This window comes from Toxotes jaculatrix, chromosome 15 (assembly GCF_017976425.1).
Source record: "Toxotes jaculatrix isolate fToxJac2 chromosome 15, fToxJac2.pri, whole genome shotgun sequence".
NCBI classification, from domain to species: domain Eukaryota; kingdom Metazoa; phylum Chordata; class Actinopteri; family Toxotidae; genus Toxotes; species Toxotes jaculatrix.
The window spans coordinates 6,017,107-6,041,811 of NC_054408.1; the positions used below are offsets into that span (position 1 = coordinate 6,017,107).

Sequence of the window (24,705 nt, forward strand, 5' to 3'; positions counted from 1 at the left end):
CTGGTTGATGTGAGGCGTCAGGGTGTGCTACACGTCCAGCCTGTTTTAACCGTGGATATTAAGGTCAGTAAGTTGCTTTCTTTCAGTTCTGGTAGGGATTTTTCCTCTGTCTGCATGTGAATGACGTGTCTGGTCTTTTACAATTGATAAAACAGAGTAGTAGATGGAGTTTGCCAAGGTGTTGCAGAATTGTAGATGTTCCAATTTTACTTTGTAGGACTTCCTGTCCATGTTGAGGCTAAATTGAGATTAAAAGTTCACTCTTGCTCTTACACCTACAATTTTGCGCTGTTATCTTTGCATTTGTTGTCAGCTCAAGTTCATCCCAATCTTGTACTGTGAAAAAATAAAAAGGTTCAAACATAGATATGAACTACAAATCACTCCTGCAGGATAATCCCTTTATCTACTGTCCATTCTTATATGCACAATATGTTCACTGATACCTGTATTGTAAAACCACTTGTAGCGCTGTTAGCTCAATGATGCAAGCAAACATCACTGTGTATATTTAGCTCCACAACTATTTAACTAAAATAATCCTACAAAAAAAAGTAAGAAAGAAAAAGAAATGTAAACCAAAGAAATATGGTACGTTGCTCCACACAGGATTCAAACACTTTCACTTTTAAGAAGTTTGTCTTTATTGGCATCAGTGGCTCGCGCACAAATTTGAACAAAACCAGACATGAGGAAGGGCTGATTAACCCAAAAATCAACTCCCTGTACTTGCATAAGAGTCTGTCTGCCAAAATAAAAACAATGATTTAAAGAAAATAACTTAAAAAGTGCAAAAGAGAGAAGAGTTTCAATCACTTTATTCTGCTTAAATACTGTACAATATATTCTTCTCCAAGCGCGTCAAGTAAAACATACTGCGAGGATCTTAATGTGCCTGCAACGTAAAGAACATTTCCTGCCCTGTACTCATATAATTTGTAAACAAAGTACAATGTACTCATCCTGAAAACACTGACGATCATTTTTAGTCATTAAATGGCCTAAAGATTTCAACTTGCAAGTTAAAGTTTAGTCAGAACTGTGCACTGTCACTGCAATGAAAAGATAACAGAGCTTAACATCAAGGTTAAACACCACAGCTTTCTGCAGCTGGAAAATATCATACATAACAAATTCCGAGATTTTATACTATGTTCAAACATTAAAAAAAAAAGGCATAAAATATGGCTGGATGAACAGACAAACTGCATAAAACAAGCAAAGAAATTAATTCAAGTTTTAAAGTGATCAGTTGCTACATAAAGACAAACTACACAACCTGGCAGATATTGGGAGTATGTTTGTTTTTGGCAATTTGTGCACACAAATTAGTAATTCATGCTCTCTAATAAAAATCAGTATAGTAAAGCAATAGGAAGTATTTGTCCTCAGCAGTTTGGAACTGTGTGTTCAGTTCAGTACGCAGTACTCCTGGTACTGGAGCATCAGTCCGGTTCAACCATGTCAGCGCTCCATTTTAGGCCTATGCAGAACCCTAATCTGTGTGCACAAATAAAATAAAATAATAAACAATGTAAACAAATGTAAACAATGTAAACAAAAGAAAAGCTTGATTTTTAAAACACAGCAACCAAAAAAACAAAAACAAAATACATATCAAAAATACTTCATTAAAGGCTTTTCACCTTTTCACTAGTTTTTTTTATGCAGCAGGCACAATCAGCCAGCAATAACTTAAACACTGCACCTGACATGGCTGCAGGTTTGTCTTTAAAACAAAGTAAAAATAAAAACAAATTTACTTCAGCTGACACATCAGTGCACTTTTCCTGCCATACTTTAAAACATACTTTAAACTACTGTTTGTTTTTTTGTCTCAGTCTACAAGTCTACAAGCGTCATAAACATGAATAACTGTCAGTCTGATCTCTGCTTTTCACAAAAATACGTATTTCCAAAGAAACCTGTAGCTAGGGTTTGCCAGTCAGGCGCTGATTACAACAACGTATTCACATGTAAATTCCCTTAAAAGTTTAAGTTTTTATTGCTCAAAAAGATGAAAAAAAGAGGAGAATGAACCTCAGAGTTTAGTGAACAGCAAAGAATTAACACTGAAATTAACATGAGATCAGTTTATCAGAAAAGAAAACGTAGCCAAAGGGAGAAGCAGCAGCTGCATTTCCATCCAAGATATTACAAGTTATGGCCTGTTGAACTTTAAAGCTCCAGTCTGTGAATTTGTTACGATTCCCAAAATTCCAGCAGAAAGTTTGTTGTTGATGTTTTGGAAACTCAAACCATAAATTTTGTGAATTTGCAGACACAGTAATAAAATTCCAGTTTGCAGCTTTAAGAGATGAAGGGAGATGAAGTGAGGCGTTTACTTTCTTTCTGTTCTGTGAGGTTTTCATTTTTGATAAAATAAAATTAATAAAATAAAAAAATAAAAAATATAAAAGAATAAACAAAAATTAAAAAAATTAAGTTTCATCATTTTATTTCATTTTCATACAGTATAAACAAATATAAATAAGAAAGAAAATAAAAAAGTCAAAATGATTAGACTAAGTTTAAAAAACGTTTCTGAAATCCATTTTCCTTGTTTTTTTTTTGTGTTTTACAAGAATCCGATCAAATCACTTTTAACTGTTTATTTTTCCAAAATTTCATTCAAATCTAAGTAAAATTTGCCTTAAAAGTGGATGGAAACGTAGCTGCTGCAACAAATTTTTAAAAAAAAAAAGGTAAACAAAAGTGTTTCCCGACCTTTACACGTGAAAGCAATGGGTTATAAAGGCCATCTAGGTTGCATAGAGATACTAAAAGCTAAAGCTGCTATCATGTTCGATAGGTTCTGCATGAATAAAGCACAGCAGGAGCAGAATCACAGAGGAAGAGAGAAGGGAAAAGGCAACAATGAAAGAGAAGTTACAGTATATTATTGCCCCTGGTATTTTACAGTTAGACCAATAGAGAGAAGAAAATGTGCTCAGACAGTGTAACAGAGTCCTTTTTAAATTAAAGTCTCTTTACTTTTTACATTTACACAAAGGAACACTGATAAAAATGAGTGAACTCTGTGAGCTGACAAACGTCTTTCATTCCACAGCCACAGGTTAAATAAGAGAATGAGATGTGATAAAAGATTGTGTATTGTATTGTGACATAAGACAAGACAAATCTGAAAATGTTTTCTATTTTTTCTCAAAAAAATAACTCTGATTCTAGGGTGGGTTTGCATTTTTCCATATCTGAAAACAATACTCACATACCCATATGTATGTTTTTGCTCGCTGTAATCATCCCTCCTGTTCATACTGGCCGTTAAAAGATGTATTTTTATGCAAATTCAAAGCAAGTCATGGGGGACAAAATCCACAGCCTTCGTTCTGTACAGGTTTCCATTTGTTGCACAAATTGTTGCTGAATTATGAGAAATCCAGCAGAAGAGAATGTGAATTAATGCATGATTCCTAATATGTGAATATTAGGAGCCAAGTGTAAAAATGTTTTTGCGATATTTTTGCGATTTATTCATTTATTTATTTATTTTTTAAATATCTAAGGTTTCCCCTTTTTTAAATATTGGATTCCACTGTCATAACCGACATGAATCCAAATTAACAACAGCTGCTGTTCTCTCCAAAGAACCAAACTACAAATATTTGACAGGTACATTTGAAAGCGACAGTATGTGAGAGTCTGAGCAGGGGTGCAACTAATGATTATTTTCATTATAGATGAATCAGTTTTTTCTCAAGTAATAATTTAGTCTGTAAGCAAAGACAAGGTGACGTTTCCACTTTCCTTATTTTGTTCAAAAACAAAAGAAAAGGAACAAATCTTCACATTTGAGAAGCTGGAACCAGAGAATGTTTTGCTTTTATGATAAACGATTAATTGATTGCCAATTATTCTGTAATTTTCTGTCCTTTGACAAAGTGTTTCCTCGTTTTGGCAGGTGGAAGACGTTGGCTACAATAAACCGCCGCAGCGTTCCAACTATCAGTTTGAAGTTCCCCCGTTTAACAGCTGTGATTTTACGTGTTTACGTCCTGGAATAAAAAAACAGATGAAGGTAGTGATGTGGTGGAGGGATGAAGGTGGCGGAGGATGACTCTGACATGAAGACGTTTGACTACAAAATACAAGTAGTTCAGTCTGTAAAGCCTGGTGCAGCAGTTCTTCAGTTGGTTTTCTCCCTGCTCTTGACAGTAGGACTCAGGTGAGTGTGCGTTAAACACACACACACACACACACACACACACAAACCTGGCGATGAATAAGATTCTCCGAGCTCGTCCTCTGACCAAAACTGTCACAGAATTTGTCCTGGAAACACACAAATCAGAAAAAAAACAGGCACTTTGTCCAGAGTTGTGGCCTTGCAGCGCCTTAATTTATTACTGCTTTTGTGTGCCTCTGTGTGTGTTTGTGTGTGCGTTTCAGGTGTCTTGGTAGGGTAGGTGAAAACAACCGGGGCTGTCGTCATCAGGTGACCAGAAGGAGGACGGCCTCTTGTGGTGGAGTTCTCGGCGAACACAGCGAGGACACGGCTGAGCTTTCTGTCGACATTCCGCGTGGAAAACGGCGCCGCAGCCATCACACCTGCAAACACACAACACGACCAGAACCACAAGGGTCATTGTGTCACAAACACCAGTGTTACTTCTGACAAAAATGTTCACTGAGACTAAAACTAAAAACTAAATTCATCTACAGTTATCTGAGAATGAGACAAGAAGCAGCAATAAAACAGCTGAGACAAACTACAAAAACATGCAGGCAGCACGACAACATTTAAAAAAAAAGTGAGCTGATGTAACAGGAGTGGTGGATGCAGAGGTTTCAGTCAGAATTTGGCAATACCAATACTATTTCGATGCCAGAACTCTGTTTTTTTAAATATTATTATTATCATTACTGTTGATTTTAAATGATGCTGTGATAAATTTTCTCCACAGGCAAGTATGATATGTACGAATGGATGCATGTATGTCCCAAAAGGCAACTTGAGGTAAGTATAAAGTCAGAAAAACAGGAAATCCTGTTAACAGTCAATATTTATTCAATTCAAGAGATACCCACAAAGGACAACCTTCTTTTAGACTACCCCTCTCCAAATAAAATTAAAGTAAAAGGGCTACTTGATCTGATCAGCACAAATTAAGTATACTGGCTTTGTAGTAGCAACAAATCAAGGTTTTTCAAATCTCAAATATCCCGAGGGGTGGAAGAAGAGATAGGAATTCTGGCTCTTTGTAGAGAACTGACTCTTTTGGCTCGGCTCACTAAAAAGAGCCGGCTCCTTTGGCTCCCAAGCGGATTTTCAGATTGTTTTGTTGATTAAATTAAATGACATTTTGAGGCCATACTAACGTATGGAACTTTCTGACCTATTTTGTAGCCTTACTATACTATGACCATTTTTAAGACATTGTGAGGCCATACTAAAGTAAGACATTTTTTGGCCTGTTTTGAAGCCTTAATATACTATAACCTTTTTTGGCACATTTTGAGGCCATAATAAGTATGACTTTTTTAGCCTATTTTGAAGCCTTACTGTACTATGACCATTTTAACGACATTTTGAGGCCATACTAAAGTATGACCTTTCTTTGGCCTATTTTGAAGCCTTACTATACTATGATGTTTTTTTATGACATTTTGAAGTCAAAAAAAGTTTCGTCCGATTTTGACGCCTTACTATACTATGACGTTTTTAATGACATTTTGAGGTCAAAAAAAATTTTGAGTTTTTTTGGCCGAAAAAAACGGCATACTACACTATGACGTTTTTTATGACATTAGGAGGTCAATAAAAATTTTGACTTTTTTTGGCCGATTTTGACGACATACTATACTATGACGTTTTTTACAACATTTTGAGGTCAAAAAATTTTTTGAGTTTTTTTGGCCGATTTTGACGACATACTATACTATGACGTTTTTTTATCACATTTTGAGGTCAAAAAATTTTTTGACTTTTTTTGGACGATTTTGACGCCTTACTATACTAAGACGTTTTTTACGAAATTTTGAGGTCAAAAAAATGTTTGACTTTTTTTGTCCGAAAAAAACGCCATACTATACTATGACGTTTTTTACGACATTTTGAGGTCAAAAAAATTTTTGACTTTTTTTGTCCGATTTTGATGCCTTACTATACTATGATGTTTTTTACGACATTTTGAGGTAAAAAAAATTTTTTACTTTTTTTGTCCGAAAAAAACGGCATACTATACTATGGCGTTTTTTATGACATTTTGAGGTCAAAAAAATTTTTGACTTTTTTTGGCCGATTTTGAAGACATACTATACTATGACGTTTTTTTATGACATTTTGAGGTCAAAAAAAATTTTGACTTTTTTTGTCCGAAAAAAACGCCATACTATACTATGATGTTTTTTACGACATTTTGAGGTCAAAAAAAATTTTGAGTTTTTTTGGCCAAAAAAAAACGACATACTATACTATGACGTTTTTTACGACATTTTGAGGTCAAAAAAAAAATTCACTTTTTTTGTCTGAAAAAAACGCCATACTATACTATGATGCTTTTTATGACATTTTGAGGTCAAAAAATTTTTTGACTTTTTTTGTCCGAAAAAAACGCCATACTATACTATGACGTTTTTTACGACATTTTGAGGTCAAAAAAAATTTTGACTTTTTTTGGCCGATTTTGACGACATACTATACTATGACGTTTTCTATGACATTTTGAGGTCAAAAAATTTTTTGACTTTTTTTGTCCGATTTTGACGCCTTACTATACTATGACGTTTTTTACGACATTTTGAGGTAAAAAAATTTTTTGACTTTTTTTGACCGAAAAAAACGCCATACTATACTATGACGTTTTTTACGGTAGAAAAAAATCAAAAAATGTTTTGACCTCAAAATGTCATAAAAGACGTCATAGTATAGTATGTCGTAAAAATCGGCCAAAAAAAGTCAAAATTTTTTTTGACCTCAAAATGTCGTAAAAAACGTGATAGTACAGTATGCCGTTCTTTTCGGACAAAAAAAGTCAAAAAATTTTTTTGACCTCAAAATGTCATGAAAAACGTCATAGTATAGTATGGCGTTTTTTTCGGACAAAAAAAGTCAAAAAATTTTTTGACCTCAAAATGTCATAAAAAGCATCATAGTAGCATCATTGACTTTTTTTTCAGACAAAAAAAGTCAATTTTTTTTTTGACCTCAAAATGTCGTAAAAAACATCATAGTATAGTATGTCGTTTTTTTTGGCCAAAAAAACTCAAAATTTTTTTTGACCTCAAAATGTCGTAAAAAACGTCATAGTATAGTATGGCGTTTTTGTCGGCCAAAAAAAGTCAAAAATTTTTTTACCTCAAAATGTCGTAAAAAACGTCATAGTATAGTATGGCGTTTTTTTCGGACAAAAAAAGTCTAAAAAATGTTTGACCTCAAAATGTCATAAAAAACGTAATAGTATAGTATGCCTTTTTTTTCGGCCAAAAAAAAGTCAAAAAAATTTTTGACCTCAAAATGTCATAAAAAACGTCATAGTATAGTATGGCGTTTTTTTTCGGACAAAAAAAGTCAAAAAAAATTTTTACCTCAAAATGTCATAAAAAACGTCATAGTATAGTATGGCGTTGTTTTCGGACAAAAAAAGTCAAATTTTTTTTTGACCTCAAAATGTCGTAAAAAACGTCATAGTATAGTATGTCGTTTTTTTTGGCCAAAAAAAGTCAAAATTTTTTTTGACCTCAAAATGTCATAAAAAACGTCATACTATAGTATGGCGTTTTTTTCGGACAAAAAAAGTCAAGAGTTTTTTTGACCTCAAAATGTCGTAAAAAACGTCATAGTGTAGTATGACCTTTTTTTTCGGCCAAAGAAACTCAAAAAATTTTTTGACCTCAAAATGTCGTAAAAAACATCATAGTATAGTATGTCGTAAAAATCGGCCAAAAAAAGTCAAAATTTTTTTTGACCTCAAAATGTCGTAAAAAACATGATAGTACAGTATGCCGTTTTTTTAGGACAAAAAAAGTCAAAAAAATTTTTTGACCTCAAAATGTCATAAAAAACGTCATAGTATAGTATGGCGTTTTTTTCGGCCAAAAAAAGTCAAAAAAATTTTTTACCTCAAAATGTCGTAAAAAACGTCATAGTATAGTATGGCATTTTTTTCGGACAAAAAAAGTCTAAAAAATTTTTGACCTCAAAATGTCATAAAAAACGTAATAGTATAGTATGCCTTTTTTTTCGGCCAAAAAAAAGTCAAAAAAATTTTTGACCTCAAAATGTCATAAAAAACGTCATAGTATAGTATGGCATTTTTTTCGGACAAAAAAAGTCAAAAGTTTTTTTGACCTCAAAATGTCGTAAAAAAAGTCATAGTATAGCATGCCGTTTTTTTCCGACAAAAAAAGTCAAAAAAATTTTTGACCTCAAAATGTTATAAAAAACGTCATAGTATAGTAAGGCGTCAAAATCGGACAAAAAAAGTCTAAATTTTTTTTGACCTCAAAATGTCGTAAAAAACGTCATAGTATAGTATGGCGTTTTTTTCGGCCAAAAAAAAGTCTAAAAAATTTTTGACCTCAAAATGTCATAAAAACGTAATAATATAGTATGGCGTTTTTTTCGGAAAAAAAAAGTCAAAACTTTTTTTGACCTCAAAATGTCGTAAAAACGTCATTGTATAGTATGCCGATTTTTTCGGCCAAAAAAAAAGTCAAAAAATGTTTTGACCTCAAAATGTAATTAAAAACGTCATAGTATAGTATGGCGTTTTTTTCGGACAAAAAAAGTCAAAAAATTTTTTGACCTCAAAATGTCGTAAAAAACGTCATAGTATAGTAAGGCGTCAAAATCGGACAAAAAAATTTTTGACTTTTTTTTGGCCGATTTTGATGACATACTATACTATGACGTTTTTTACGACATTTTGAGGTCAAAAAAAATTTTGACTTTTTTTGGCCGAAAAAAAACGTCATACTATACTATGACGTTTTTACGACATTTTGAGGTCAAAAAAAATGTTGACTTTTTTTGGCCGATTTTGATGACATACTATACTATGACGTTTTTTACGACATTTTGAGGTAAAAAAAAATTTTGACTTTTTTTGGCCGACAAAAACGCCATACTATAATATGGCGTTTTTTACGACATTTTGAGGTCAAAAAAAATTTTGAGTTTTTTTGGCCAAAAAAAACGACATACTATACTATGTTTTTTACGACATTTTGAGGTCAAAAAAAAAATTGACTTTTTTTGTCTGAAAAAAACGCCATACTATACTATGATGTTTTTTATGACATTTTGAGGTCAAAAATTTTTTTGACTTTTTTTGTCCGAAAAAAAGCCATACTATAGTATGACGTTTTTTACGACATTTTGAGGTCAAAAAAATTTTGACTTTTTTTGGCCAAAAAAAACGACATACTATACTATGACGTTTTTTACGACATTTTGAGGTCAATAAAAAATTTTGACTTTTTTTGGCCGATTTTTACGACATACTATACTATGACGTTTTTTACGACATTTTGAGGTCAAAAAATTTTTTGAGTTTTTTTGCCCGAAAAAAAAACGTCATACTATACTATGACGTTTTTTACGACATTTTGAGGTCAAAAAAAATTTGACTTTTTTTGTCCGAAAAAAACGCCATACTATACTATGACATTTTTTATGACATTTTGAGGTCAAAAAAATTTTTGACTTTTTTTGTCCGAAAAAAACGCCATACTATACTATGACGTTTTTTACGACATTTTGAGGTCAAAAAAAATTTTGACTTTTTTTGGCCAAAAAAAAACGACATACTATACTATGACGTTTTTTACGACATTTTGAGGTCAAAAAAAAAATTGACTTTTTTTGTCCGAAAACAACGCCATACTATACTATGACGTTTTTTATGACATTTTGAGGTAAAAATTTTTTTTGACTTTTTTTGTCCGAAAAAAACGCCATACTATACTATGACGTTTTTTATGACATTTTGAGGTCAAAAATTTTTTTGACTTTTTTTTGGCCGAAAAAAAAGGCATACTATACTATTACGTTTTTTATGACATTTTGAGGTCAAAAAAATTTTTGACTTTTTTTTGTCAGAAAAAAACGCCATACTATACTATGACGTTTTTTACGACATTTTGAGGTCAAAAAATTTTTTGACTTTTTTTGTCCGAAAAAAACGCCATACTATACTATGACGTTTGTTACGACATTTTAAGGTCAAAAAAATTTGACTTTTTTTGTCCGAAAAAAACGGCATACTATACTATGACGTTTTTTACGACATTTTGAGGTCAAAAAAATTTTGACTTTTTTTGTCCGATTTTGACGACATACTATACTATGACGTTTTTTATGACATTTTGAGGTCAAAAAATTTTTTGACTTTTTTTGTCCGATTTTAACGCCTCACTATACTATGACGTTTTTTACGACATTTTGAGGTCAAAAAAAATTTTGACTTTTTTTGTCCGATTTTGACGCCATACTATACTATGACGTTTTTATGACATTTTGAGGTCAAAAAAACTTTTGACTTTTTTTGTCCGAAAAAAACGCCATACTATACTATGACGTTTTTTACGACATTTTGAGGTCAAAAAATTTTTTGACTTTTTTTGTCCGAAAAAAACGCCATACTATACTATGACGTTTTTTACGACATTTTGAGGTCAAAAAAATTTTTGACTTTTTTTTGTCCGATTTTGACGCTTTACTATACTATGATGTTTTTTACGACATTTTGAGGTAAAAAAAAATTTTGACTTTTTTTGTCCAAAAAAAACGCCATACTATACTATGACCTTTTTTACGACATTTTGAGGTCAAAAAAATTTTTGACTTTTTTTGTCCAATTTTGACGCCATACTATACTATGACGTTTTTTATGACATTTTGAGGTCAAAAAAACTTTTGACTTTTTTTGTCCGAAAAAAATGTCATACTATACTATACTATGACGTTTTTTACGACATTTTGAGGTCAAAAAAAATTTTGACTTTTTTTGGCCGATTTTGGCGACATACTATACTATGACGTTTTTTATGACATTTTGAGGTCAAAAAATTATTTAATTTTTTTCGGCCGATTTTGACGCCATACTATACTATGACGTTTTTAATAACATTTTGAGGTCAAAAAATTTTTTGACTTTTTTTTGGCCGAAAAAATCGGCATACTATACTATGACGTTTTTACGACATTTTGAGGTCAAAAAAAGTTTTGACTTTTTTTTTCCGAAAAAAACGCCATACTATATTATTACGTTTTTATGACATTTTGAGGTCAAAAATTTTTTAGACTTTTTTTTGGCCGAAAAAAACGCCATACTATACTATGACGTTTTTTACGACATTTTGAGGTCAAAAAAAAATTTGACTTTTTTTGTCCGATTTTGACGCCTTACTATACTATGACGTTTTTTATAACATTTTGAGGTCAAAAAAATTTTTGACTTTTTTTGTCGGAAAAAAACGGCATACTATACTATGACGTTTTTTATGAATTTTGAGGTAAAAAATTTTTTTTGACTTTTTTTGTCCGAAAAAAACGCCATACTATACTATGACGTTTTTTACGACATTTTGAGGTCAAAATTTTTTTTGACTTTTTTATCCGAAAAAAAAACGCCATACTATACTATGACGTTTTTTACGACATTTTGAGGTCAAAAAAATTTTTGACTTTTTTTTGTCCGATTTTGACGCTTTACTATACTATGATGTTTTTTACGACATTTTGAGGTAAAAAAAAATTTTGACTTTTTTTGTCCGAAAAAAACGCCATACTATACTATGACCTTTTTTACGACATTTTGAGGTCAAAAAAAATTTTGACTTTTTTTGTCCAATTTTGACGCCATACTATACTATGACGTTTTTTATGACATTTTGAGGTCAAAAAATTATTTAATTTTTTTCGGCCGATTTTGACGCCATACTATACTATGACGTTTTTAATTACATTTTGAGGTCAAAAAATTTTTTGACTTTTTTTTGGCCGAAAAAATCGGCATACTATACTATGACGTTTTTACGACATTTTGAGGTCAAAAAAATTTTTGACTTTTTTTTTTCCGAAAAAAACGCCATACTATACTATGACGTTTTTTACGACATTTTGAGGTCAAAAAAAATTTTTGACTTTTTTTTGTCCGAAAAAAACGCCATACTATACTATGACCTTTTTTACGACATTTTGAGGTCAAAAAATTTTTTGACTTTTTTTGTCCGAAAAAAACGCCATACTATACTATGACGTTTTTTACGACATTTTGAGGTCAAAAAAAATTTTGACTTTTTTTGTCCGATTTTGACGCCATACTTTACTATGACGTTTTTTTATGACATTTTGAGGTCAAAAAAACTTTTGACTTTTTTTGTCCGAAAAAAATGCCATACTATACTATGACGTTTTTTACGACATTTTGAGGTCAAAAATTTTTTTAACTTTTTTCGGCCAATTTTGACGCCATACTATACTATGACGTTTTTTAGGACATTTTGAGGTAAAAAAATTTTTTGTCTTTTTTTGGCCGATTTTGACGACATACTATACTATGACGTTTTTACGACATTTTGAGGTAAAAAAAATTTTTGACTTTTTTTGTCCGAAAAAAACGCCATACTATACTATGACGTTTTTTACGACATTTTGAGGTCAAAAAAATTTTTGATTTTTTTCTACCGAAAAAAACGGCATACTATACTATGACGTTTTTTACGACATTTTGAGGTCAAAAAATTTTTTGACTTTTTTTGTCTGAAAAAAACACCATACTATACTATGACGTTTTTTATGACATTTTGAGGTCAAAAAAAATTTTGACTTTTTTTGTCCGATTTTGACGCCATACTATACTATGACGTTTTTTACGACATTTTGAGGTAAAAAAAAATTGACTTTTTTTGGCCGATTTTGGCGACATACTATACTATGACGTTTTTTATGACATTTTGAGGTAAAAAATTTTTTTAACTTTTTTCGGCCGATTTTGACGCCATACTATACTATGACGTTTTTTAGGACATTTTGAGGTCAAAAAAAATTTTGACTTTTTTTGGCCGATTTTGACGCCATACTGTACTATAACGTTTTTTATGACATTTTGAGGTCAAAAAATTTTTTGATTTTTTTCCGCGAAAAAAACGGCATACTATACTATGACGTTTTTTACGACATTTTGAGGTCAAAAATTTTTTTGACTTTTTTGTCCGAAAAAAAAGGGCATACTATACTATGACGTTTTTTACGACATTTTGAGGTCAAAAAAATTTTGACTTCTTTTGTCCGATTTTCACGACATACTATACTATGACGTTTTTTATGACATTTTGAGGTCAAAAAAATTTTTGACTTTTTTTGTCCGATTTTGACGCCTCACTATACTATGACGTTTTTTACGACATTTTGAGGTAAAAAATTTTTTTGACTTTTTTTGTCCGAAAAAAATGCCATACTATACTATGACGTTTTTTACGACATTTTGAGGTCAAAATAAATTTTGACTTTTTTTGTCCGATTTTGACGCCATACTATACTATGACGTTTTTTATGACATTTTGAGGTCAAAAAAACTTTTGACTTTTTTTTTCCGAAAAAAACGCCATACTATACTATTACGTTTTTTACGACATTTTGAGGTCAAAAAAAATTTTGACTTTTTTTGTCCGATTTTGACGCCATACTATACTATGACGTTTTTTATGACATTTTGAGGTCAAAAAAACTTTTGACTTTTTTTGTCCGAAAAAAACGCCATACTATACTATGACGTTTTTTACGACATTTTGAGGTCAAAAAAAATGTTGACTTTTTTTTGTCCGATTTTGACGCCTTACTATACTATGATGTTTTTTACGACATTTTGAGGTAAAAAAAAATTTTAACTTTTTTTGTCCGAAAAAAACGCCATACTATACTATGACGTTTTTTACGACATTTTGAGGTCAAAAAAATTTTTTGACTTTTTTTGTCCGATTTTGACGACATACTATACTATGACGTTTTTTATGACATTTTGAGGTCAAAAAAATTTTTTAACTTTTTTCGGCCGGTTTTGACGCCATACTATACTATGACGTTTTTTACGACATTTTGAGGTAAAAAAATTTTTTGACTTTTTTTGTCCAAAAAAAACGCCATACTATACTATGACGTTTTTTACGACATTTTGAGGTCAAAAAAAATTTTGACTTTTTTTGGCCGATTTTGATGACATACTATACTATGACGTTTTTTATGACATTTTGAGGTCAAAAATTTTTTTGATTTTTTTCTGCCGAAAAAACGGCATACTATACTATGACGTTTTTTATGACATTTTGAGGTCAAAAAAAATTTTGAGTTCTTTTGGCCGATTTTTACGACATACTATACTATGACGTTTTTTATGACATTTTGAGGTCAAAAAAATTTTTAACTTTTTTCGGCCGGTTTTGACGCCATACTATACTATGACGTTTTTTACGACATTTTGAGGTAAAAAAACTTTTTGACTTTTTTTGTCCGAAAAAACGCCATACTATACTATGACGTTTTTTACGACATTTTGAGGTCAAAAAATTTTTGACTTTTTTTGTCCGATTTTGACGACATACTATACTATGACGTTTTTTATGACATTTTGAGGTCAAAAAATGTTTAGATTTTTTTCTACCGAAAAAAACGGCATACTATACTATGACGTTTGTTACGACATTTTGAGGTCAAAAATTTTTTTGACTTTTTTTTTCCGAAAAAAACGCCATACTATACTATGACGTTTTTTATGACATTTTGAGGTCAAAAAATTTTTTGACTTTTTTTGTCCGAAAAGAACGCCATATTATACTATGACGTTTTTTACGACATTTTGAGGTCAAAAAATTTTTTGACTTTTTTTGGCCGATTTTGACGACATACTATACTATGACGTTTTTTATGATATTTTGAGGTCAAAAATTTTTTTGACTTTTTTTGTCCGAAAAAAACGGCATACTATAATATAACGTTTTTTATGACATTCTGAGGTCAAAAAAATTTTTGACTTTTTTTGGCCGATTTTGACGCCTTACTATACTATGACGTTTTTTACGACATTTTGAGGTCAAAAAAATTTTTGACTTTTTTTGTCCGAAAAAAACTGCATACTATACTATGACGTTTTTTACGACATTTTGAGGTCAAAAAATTTTTTGACTTTTTTTGTCCGAAAAAAACGCCATACTATACTATGACGTTTTTTACGACATTTTGAGGTCAAAAAAATTTTTGACTTTTTTATTCCGAAAAAAAACGGCATACTATACTATAAAGTTTTTTATGAAATTTTGAGGTCAAAAAAATTTTGACTTTTTTTGTCCGATTTTGACGCCATACTATACTATGACGTTTTTTATGACATTTTGAGGTCAAAAAAACTTTTGACTTTTTCTGTCCGAAAAAAAGGCCATACTATACTATGACGTTTTTTACGACATTTTGAGGTAAAGAATTTTTTTAACTTTTTTTGGCCGATTTTGACGCCATACTATACTATGACGTTTTTTATGACATTTTGAGGTCAAAAAAAATTTTGACTTTTTTTGGCCGATTTTGACGACATACTATACTATGACTTTTTTCATGACATTTTGAGGTCAAAAAATTTTTTTATTTTTTTCTGCCGAAAAAAACGGCATACTATACTATGACGTTTTTTATGACATTTTGAGGTCAAAAAAATTTTTGACTTTTTTTGTCCGAAAAAAAGGCCATACTATACTATGACGTTTTTTATGACATTTTGAGGTAAAAAAATTTTTTAACTTTTTTCGGCCGATTTTGACGCCATACTATACTATGACGTTTTTTACGACATTTTGAGGTCAAAAAAATTTTGACTTTTTTTGTCCGATTTTGACGCCATACTATACTATGACGTTTTTTATGACATTTTGAGGTCAAAAAAACTTTTGACTTTTTTTGTCCGAAAAAAACGCCATACTATACTATTACGTTTTTTACGACATTTTGAGGTCAAAAAAATTTTTGACTTTTTTTGTCCGATTTTGACGACATACTATACTATGACGTTTTTTACGACATTTTGAGGTCAAAAAATTTTTTGACTTTTTTTGTCCGAAAAAAACGCCATACTATACTATGATGTTTTTTTACAACATTTTGAGGTCAAAAAAAATTTTGCCTTTTTTTGGCCGATTTTTACGACATACTATACTATGATGTCTTTTATGACATTTTGAGGTCAAAAAAAATTTTGACTTTTTTTGGCCAAAAAAAACGGCATACTATACTATGACGTTTTTTATGACATTTTGAGGTCAAAAAAATTTTTGGTTTTTTTTCTGCAGAAAAAAACGGGACACTATACTATGACGTTTTTTACGACATTTTGAGGTCAAAAAATTTTTTGACTTTTTTTGGCCGATTTTGACGACATACTATACTATGACGTCTTTTACGACATTTTGAGGTCAAAAAAACTTTTGACTTTTTTTGTCCGAAAAAAAGGCCATACTATACTATGACGTTTTTTATGACATTTTGAGGTCAAAAAAATTTTTGACTTTTTTTGTCCGAAAAAAACTGCATACTATACTATGACGTTTTTTACGACATTTTGAGGTCAAAAAATTTTTTGACTTTTTTTGTCCGAAAAAAACGCCATACTATACTATGACGTTTTTTACGACATTTTGAGGTCAAAAAAATTTTTGACTTTTTTATTCCGAAAAAAAACGGCATACTATACTATAAAGTTTTTTATGAAATTTTGAGGTCAAAAAAATTTTGACTTTTTTTGTCCGATTTTGACGCCATACTATACTATGACGTTTTTTATGACATTTTGAGGTCAAAAAAACTTTTGACTTTTTCTGTCCGAAAAAAAGGCCATACTATACTATGACGTTTTTTACGACATTTTGAGGTAAAAAATTTTTTTAACTTTTTTCGGCCGATTTTGACGCCATACTATACTATGACGTTTTTTATGACATTTTGAGGTCAAAAAAAATTTTGACTTTTTTTGGCCGATTTTGACGACATACTATACTATGACTTTTTTCATGACATTTTGAGGTCAAAAAATTTTTTTATTTTTTTCTGCCGAAAAAAACGGCATACTATACTATGACGTTTTTTATGACATTTTGAGGTCAAAAAATTTTTTGACTTTTTTTGTCCGAAAAAAAGGCCATACTATACTATGACGTTTTTTATGACATTTTGAGGTAAAAAATTTTTTTAACTTTTTTCGGCCGATTTTGACGCCATACTATACTATGACGTTTTTTACGACATTTTGAGGTCAAAAAAATTTTGACTTTTTTTGTCCGATTTTGACGCCATACTATACTATGACGTTTTTTATGACATTTTGAGGTCAAAAAAACTTTTGACTTTTTTTGTCCGAAAAAAACGCCATACTATACTATTACGTTTTTTACGACATTTTGAGGTCAAAAAAATTTTTGACTTTTTTTGTCCGATTTTGACGACATACTATACTATGACGTTTTTTATGACATTTTGAGGTCAAAAAAATTTTTGACTTTTTTTGTCCGATTTTAACGCCTCACTATACTATGACGTTTTTTACGACATTTTGAGGTAAAAAAAATTTTTGACTTTTTTTGTCCGAAAAAAACGCCATACTATACTATGACGTTTTTTACGACATTTTGAGGTCAAAAAAAATTTTGACTTTTTTTGTCCGATTTTGACGCCATACTATACTATGACGTTTTTTATGACATTTTGAGGTCAAAAAAACTTTTGACTTTTTTTGTCCGAAAAAAAGGCCATACTATACTATGACGTTTTTTATGACATTTTGAGGTCAAAAAAATTTTTGACTTTTTTTGTCCGATTTTGACGCCATACTATACTATGACGTTTTTTATGACATTTTGAGGTCAAAAAAACTTTTGACTTTTTCTGTCCGAAAAAAAGGCCATACTATACTATGACGTTTTTTATGACATTTTGAGGTCAAAAAAAATTTTGACTTTTTTTGTCCGAAAAAAACTGCATACTATACTATGACGTTTTTTACGACATTTTGAGGTCAAAAAATTTTTTGACTTTTTTTGTCCGAAAAAAACGCCATACTATACTATGACGTTTTTTACGACATTTTGAGGTCAAAAAAATTTTTGACTTTTTTTGTCCGAAAAAAAACGGCATACTATACTATGACGTTTTTTATGAAATTTTGAGGTCAAAAAAATTTTGACTTTTTTTGTCCGATTTTGACGCCATACTATACTATGACGTTTTTTATGACATTTTGAGGTCAAAAAAACTTTTGACTTTTTCTGTCCGAAAAAAAGGCCATACTATACTATGACGTTTTTTACGACATTTTGAGGTAAAAAATTTTTTTAACTTTTTTCGGCCGATTTTGACGCCATACTATACTATGACGTTTTTTACGACATTTTGAGGTCAAAATTTTTTTTGACTTTTTTTGTCCGAAAAAAACGCCTTACTATACTATGATGTTTTTTACGACATTTTGAGGTAAAAAAAAATTTTAACTTTTTTTGTCCGAAAAAAACGCCATACTATACTATGACGTTTTTTACGACATTTTGAGGTCAAAAAAATTTTTTGACTTTTTTTGTCCGATTTTGACGACATACTATACTATGACGTTTTTTATGACATTTTGAGGTCAAAAAAATTTTTAACTTTTTTCGGCCGGTTTTGACGCCATACTATACTATGACGTTTTTTACAACATTTTGAGGTAAAAAAATTTTTAACTTTTTTTGGCCGATTTTAACGACATACTATACTATGACGTTTTTTATGATATTTTGAGGTCAAAAAAACTTTTGACTTTTTTTGTCCGAAAAAAATGCCATACTATACTATGACGTTTTTTACGACATTTTGAGATCAAAAAAATTTTGACTTTTTTTGTCCGATTTTGACGACATACTATACTATGACGTTTTTTATGACATTTTGAGGTCAAAAAAACTTTTGACTTTTTTTGTCCGAAAAAAAGGCCATACTATACTATGACGTTTTTTATGACATTTTGAGGTCAAAAAATTTTTTGACTTTTTTTGTCCGAAAAAAACGGCATACTATACTATGACGTTTTTTACGACATTTTGAGGTCAAAATTTTTTTTGACCTTTTGTGTCCGAAAAAAACGCCATACTATACTATGACGTTTGTTACGACATTTTAAGGTCAAAAAAATTTGACTTTTTTTGTCCGAAAAAAACGGCATACTATACTATGACGTTTGTTACGACATTTTAAGGTCAAAAAAATTTTGATTTTTTTTGTCCGATTTTGACGACATACTATACTATGACGTTTTTTATGACATTTTGAGGTCAAAAAAATTTTTGACTTTTTTGTCCGATTTTAACGCCTCACTATACTATGACGTTTTTTTACGACATTTTGAGGTAAAAAAAATTTTTGACTTTTTTTGTCCGAAAAAAACGCCATACTATACTATGACGTTTTTTACGACATTTTGAGGTCAAAAAAAATTTTGACTTTTTTTGTCCGATTTTGACGCCATACTATACTATGACGTTTTTTATGACATTTTGAGGTCAAAAAAACTTTTGACTTTTTTTGTCCGAAAAAAAGGCCATACTATACTATGACGTTTTTTATGACATTTTGAGGTCAAAAAAATTTTTGACTTTTTTTGTCCGAAAAAAACGCCATACTATACTATGACGTTTTTTACGACATTTTGAGGTCAAAAAATTTTTTGACTTTTTTTGTCCGAAAAAAACGCCATACTATACTATGACGTTTTTTACGACATTTTGAGGTCAAAAAATTTTTTGACTTTTTTTGTCCGAAAAAAAAAACGGCATACTATACTATGACGTTTTTTATGAAATTTTGAGGTCAAAAAAATTTTTTGACTTTTTTTGTGCGATTTTGACGCCATACTATACTATGACGTTTTTTATGACATTTTGAGGTCAAAAAAATTTTTAACTTTTTTCGGCCGGTTTTGACGCCATACTATACTATGACGTTTTTTACAACATTTTGAGGTAAAAAAATTTTTAACTTTTTTTGGCCGATTTTAACGACATACTATACTATGACGTTTTTTATGATATTTTGAGGTCAAAAAAACTTTTGACTTTTTTTGTCCGAAAAAAATGCCATACTATACTATGACGTTTTTTACGACATTTTGAGATCAAAAAAATTTTGACTTTTTTTGTCCGATTTTGACGACATACTATACTATGACGTTTTTTATGACATTTTGAGGTCAAAAAAACTTTTGACTTTTTTTGTCCGAAAAAAAGGCCATACTATACTATGACGTTTTTTATGACATTTTGAGGTCAAAAAATTTTTTGACTTTTTTTGTCCGAAAAAAACGGCATACTATACTATGACGTTTTTTACGACATTTTGAGGTCAAAATTTTTTTTGACCTTTTGTGTCCGAAAAAAACGCCATACTATACTATGACGTTTGTTACGACATTTTAAGGTCAAAAAAATTTGACTTTTTTTGTCCGAAAAAAACGGCATACTATACTATGACGTTTGTTACGACATTTTAAGGTCAAAAAAATTTTGATTTTTTTTGTCCGATTTTGACGACATACTATACTATGACGTTTTTTATGACATTTTGAGGTCAAAAAAATTTTTGACTTTTTTGTCCGATTTTAACGCCTCACTATACTATGACGTTTTTTTACGACATTTTGAGGTAAAAAAAATTTTTGACTTTTTTTGTCCGAAAAAAACGCCATCCTATACTATGACGTTTTTTACGACATTTTGAGGTCAAAAAAAATTTTGACTTTTTTTGTCCGATTTTGACGCCATACTATACTATGACGTTTTTTATGACATTTTGAGGTCAAAAAAACTTTTGACTTTTTTTGTCCGAAAAAAAGGCCATACTATACTATGACGTTTTTTATGACATTTTGAGGTCAAAAAAATTTTTGACTTTTTTTGTCCGAAAAAAACGCCATACTATACTATGACGTTTTTTACGACATTTTGAGGTCAAAAAATTTTTTGACTTTTTTTGTCCGAAAAAAACGCCATACTATACTATGACGTTTTTTACGACATTTTGAGGTCAAAAAATTTTTTGACTTTTTTTGTCCGAAAAAAAAACGGCATACTATACTATGACGTTTTTTATGAAATTTTGAGGTCAAAAAAATTTTGACTTTTTTTGTGCGATTTTGACGCCATACTATACTATGACGTTTTTTATGACATTTTGAGGTCAAAAAAACTTTTGACTTTTTCTGTCCGAAAAAAAGGCCATACTATACTATGACGTTTTTTACGACATTTTGAGGTAAAAAAATTTTTGACTTTTTTTGTCCGATTTTGACGCCATACTATACTATGACGTTTTTTATGACATTTTGAGGTCAAAAAAAATTTGACTTTTTTTGTCCGAAAAAAACGGCATACTATACTATGACGTTTTTTACATTTTGAGGTCAAAAAAATTTTGATTTTTTTTGTCCGATTTTGACGACATACTATACTATGACGTTTTTTATGACATTTTGAGGTCAAAAAAATTTTTGACTTTTTTTGTCCGATTTTAACGCCTCACTATACTATGACGTTTTTTACGACATTTTGAGGTAAAAAAATTTTTTGACTTTTTTTGTCCGAAAAAAACGCCATACTATACTATGACGTTTTTTACGACATTTTGAGGTCAAAAAAATTTTTGACTTTTTTTGTCCGATTTTGACGCCATACTATACTATGACGTTTTTTATGACATTTTGAGGTCAAAAAAACTTTTGACTTTTTTTGTCCGAAAAAAAGGCCATACCATACTATGACGTTTTTTATGACATTTTGAGGTCAAAAAAAATTTTGACTTTTTTTGTCCGAAAAAAACTGCATACTATACTATGACGTTTTTTACGACATTTTGAGGTCAAAAAATTTTTTGACTTTTTTTGTCCGAAAAAAACGCCATACTATACTATGACGTTTTTTACGACATTTTGAGGTCAAAAAAATTTTTGACTTTTTTTGTCCGAAAAAAAAACGGCATACTATACTATGACGTTTTTTATGAAATTTTGAGGTCAAAAAAATTTTGACTTTTTTTGTCCGATTTTGACGCCATACTATACTATGACGTTTTTTATGACATTTTGAGGTCAAAATAACTTTTGACTTTTTCTGTCCGAAAAAAAGGCCATACTATACTATGACGTTTTTTACGACATTTTGAGGTAAAAAAATTTTTTAACTTTTTTCGGCCGATTTTGACGCCATACTATACTATGACGTTTTTTATGACATTTTGAGGTCAAAAAAAATTTTGACTTTTTTTGGCCGATTTTGACGACATACTATACTATGACTTTTTTCATGACATTTTGAGGTCAAAAAATTTTTTGATTTTTTTCTGCCGAAAAAAACGGCATACTATACTATGACGTTTTTTATGACATTTTGAGGTCAAAAAAATTTTTGACTTTTTTTGTCCGAAAAAAAGGCCATACTATACTATGACGTTTTTTATGACATTTTGAGGTCAAAAATTTTTTTAACTTTTTTCGGCCGATTTTGACGCCATACTATACTATGACGTTTTTTACGACATTTTGAGATCAAAAAAAATTTTGACTTTTTTTGTCCGATTTTGACGACATACTATACTATGACGTTTTTTACAACATTTTGAGGTCAAAAAAACTTTTGACTTTTTTTGTCCGAAAAAAAGGCCATACTATACTATGACGTTTTTTATGAAGTTTTGAGGTCAAAAAAACTTTTGACTTTTTTTTGGCCGAAAAAAATGCCATACTATACTATGACGTTTTTTATGATATTTTGAGGTCAAAAAAAATTTTTAATTTTTTTGTCCGAAAAAAACGGCATACTATACTATGACGTTTTTTACGACATTTTGAGGTCAAAAAATTTTTTGACTTTTTTTGGCCAATTTTGACGACATACTATGACGTTTTTTATGACATTTTGAGGTCAAAAAAATTTTTGACTTTTTTTGTCCGATTTTGACGCCTCACTATACTATGACGTTTTTTACGACATTTTGAGGTAAAAAATTTTTTTGACTTTTTTTGTCCGAAAAAAACACCATACTATACTATGACGTTTTTTACGACATTTTGAGGTCAAAAAAAATTTTGACTTTTTTTGTCCGAAAAAAAGGCCATACTATACTATGACGTTTTTTATGACATTTTGAGGTCAAAAAAACTTTTGACTTTTTTTGTCCGAAAAAAATGCCATACTATACTATGACGTTTTTTATGATATTTTGAGGTCAAAAAAAATTTTGACTTTTTTTGGCCGATTTTGACGACATACTATACTATGACGTTTTTTATGACATTTTGAGGTCAAAAAATTTTTTGACTTTTTTTCTGCCGAAAAAAACGGCATACTATACTATGACGTTTTTTACGACATTTTGAGGTCAAAAAAAATTTTGACTTTTTTTGTCCGATTTTGACGCCATACTATACTATGACGTTTTTTATGACATTTTGAGGTCAAAAAATTTTTTAACTTTTTTCGGCCGGTTTTGACGCCATACTATACTATGCCGTTTTTTACGACATTTTGAGGTAAAAAAATTTTTAACTTTTTTTGGCCGATTTTAACGACATACTATACTATGACGTTTTTTATGATATTTTGAGGTCAAAAAAAATTTTGACTTTTTTTGTCCGAAAAAAATGCCATACTATACTATGACGTTTTTTACGACATTTTGAGGTCAAAAAAATTTTTGACTTTTTTTGTCCGATTTTGACGCCATACTATACTATGACGTTTTTTATGACATTTTGAGGTCAAAAAAACTTTTGACTTTTTTTGTCCGAAAAAAAGGCCATACTATACTATGACGTTTTTTATGACATTTTGAGGTCAAAAAAACTTTTGACTTTTTTTTGGCCGAAAAAAATGCCATACTATACTATGACGTTTTTTACGACATTTTGAGGTCAAAAAATTTTTTGACTTTTTTTGTCCGAAAAAAAGGCCATACTATACTATGACGTTTTTTACAACATTTTGAGGTCAAAAAAAATTTTGACTTTTTTTGTCCGATTTTGACGCCATACTATACTATGACGTTTTTTATGACATTCTGAGGTCAAAAAAACTTTTGACTTTTTTTGTCCGAAAAAAACGCCATACTATACTATGACGTTTTTTACGACATTTTGAGGTCAAAAAATTTTTTGACTTTTTTTGTCCGAAAAAAACGCCATACTATACTATGACGTTTTTTACGACATTTTGAGGTAAAAAAAATTTTTAACTTTTTTTGTCCGAAAAAAACGCCATACTATACTATGACGTTTTTTACGACATTTTGAGGTAAAAAAAAATTTTAACTTTTTTTGTCCGAAAAAAACGCCATACTATACTATGACGTTTTTTACGACATTTTGAGGTCAAAAAATTTTTTTGACTTTTTTTGTCCGATTTTGACGACATACTATACTATGACGTTTTTTATGACATTTTGAGGTCAAAAAATTTTTTAACTTTTTTCGGCCGGTTTTGACGCCATACTATACTATGACTTTTTTCATGACATTTTGAGGTCAAAAAATTTTTTTATTTTTTTCTGCCGAAAAAAACGCCATACTATACTATGACGTTTTTTATGACATTTTGAGGTCAAAAAAATTTTTGACTTTTTTTGTCCGAAAAAAAGGCCATACTATACTATGACGTTTTTTATGACATTTTGAGGTCAAAAAATTT

At 30.1% G+C, this 24,705-nt stretch overlaps 1 protein-coding gene across 4 annotated transcripts in view; it reads right to left on the reverse strand.

The window, feature by feature from the left end:
• Positions 1 to 651: 651 nt before the first annotated feature.
• The window catches only part of plekhm3 (pleckstrin homology domain containing, family M, member 3), a 58,024-nt gene continuing 33,970 nt past the window's right edge, over positions 652 to 24,705 (reverse strand). For all 4 annotated transcript variants that reach the window (XM_041057615.1, XM_041057617.1, XM_041057616.1 and 1 more), the window contains exon 8: positions 652 to 4,569. In XM_041057615.1, the coding sequence (XP_040913549.1) occupies positions 4,407 to 4,569 (163 nt within the window). In that variant the 3' untranslated portion in view covers positions 652 to 4,406. The remainder of the gene's footprint in view (positions 4,570 to 24,705) is intronic.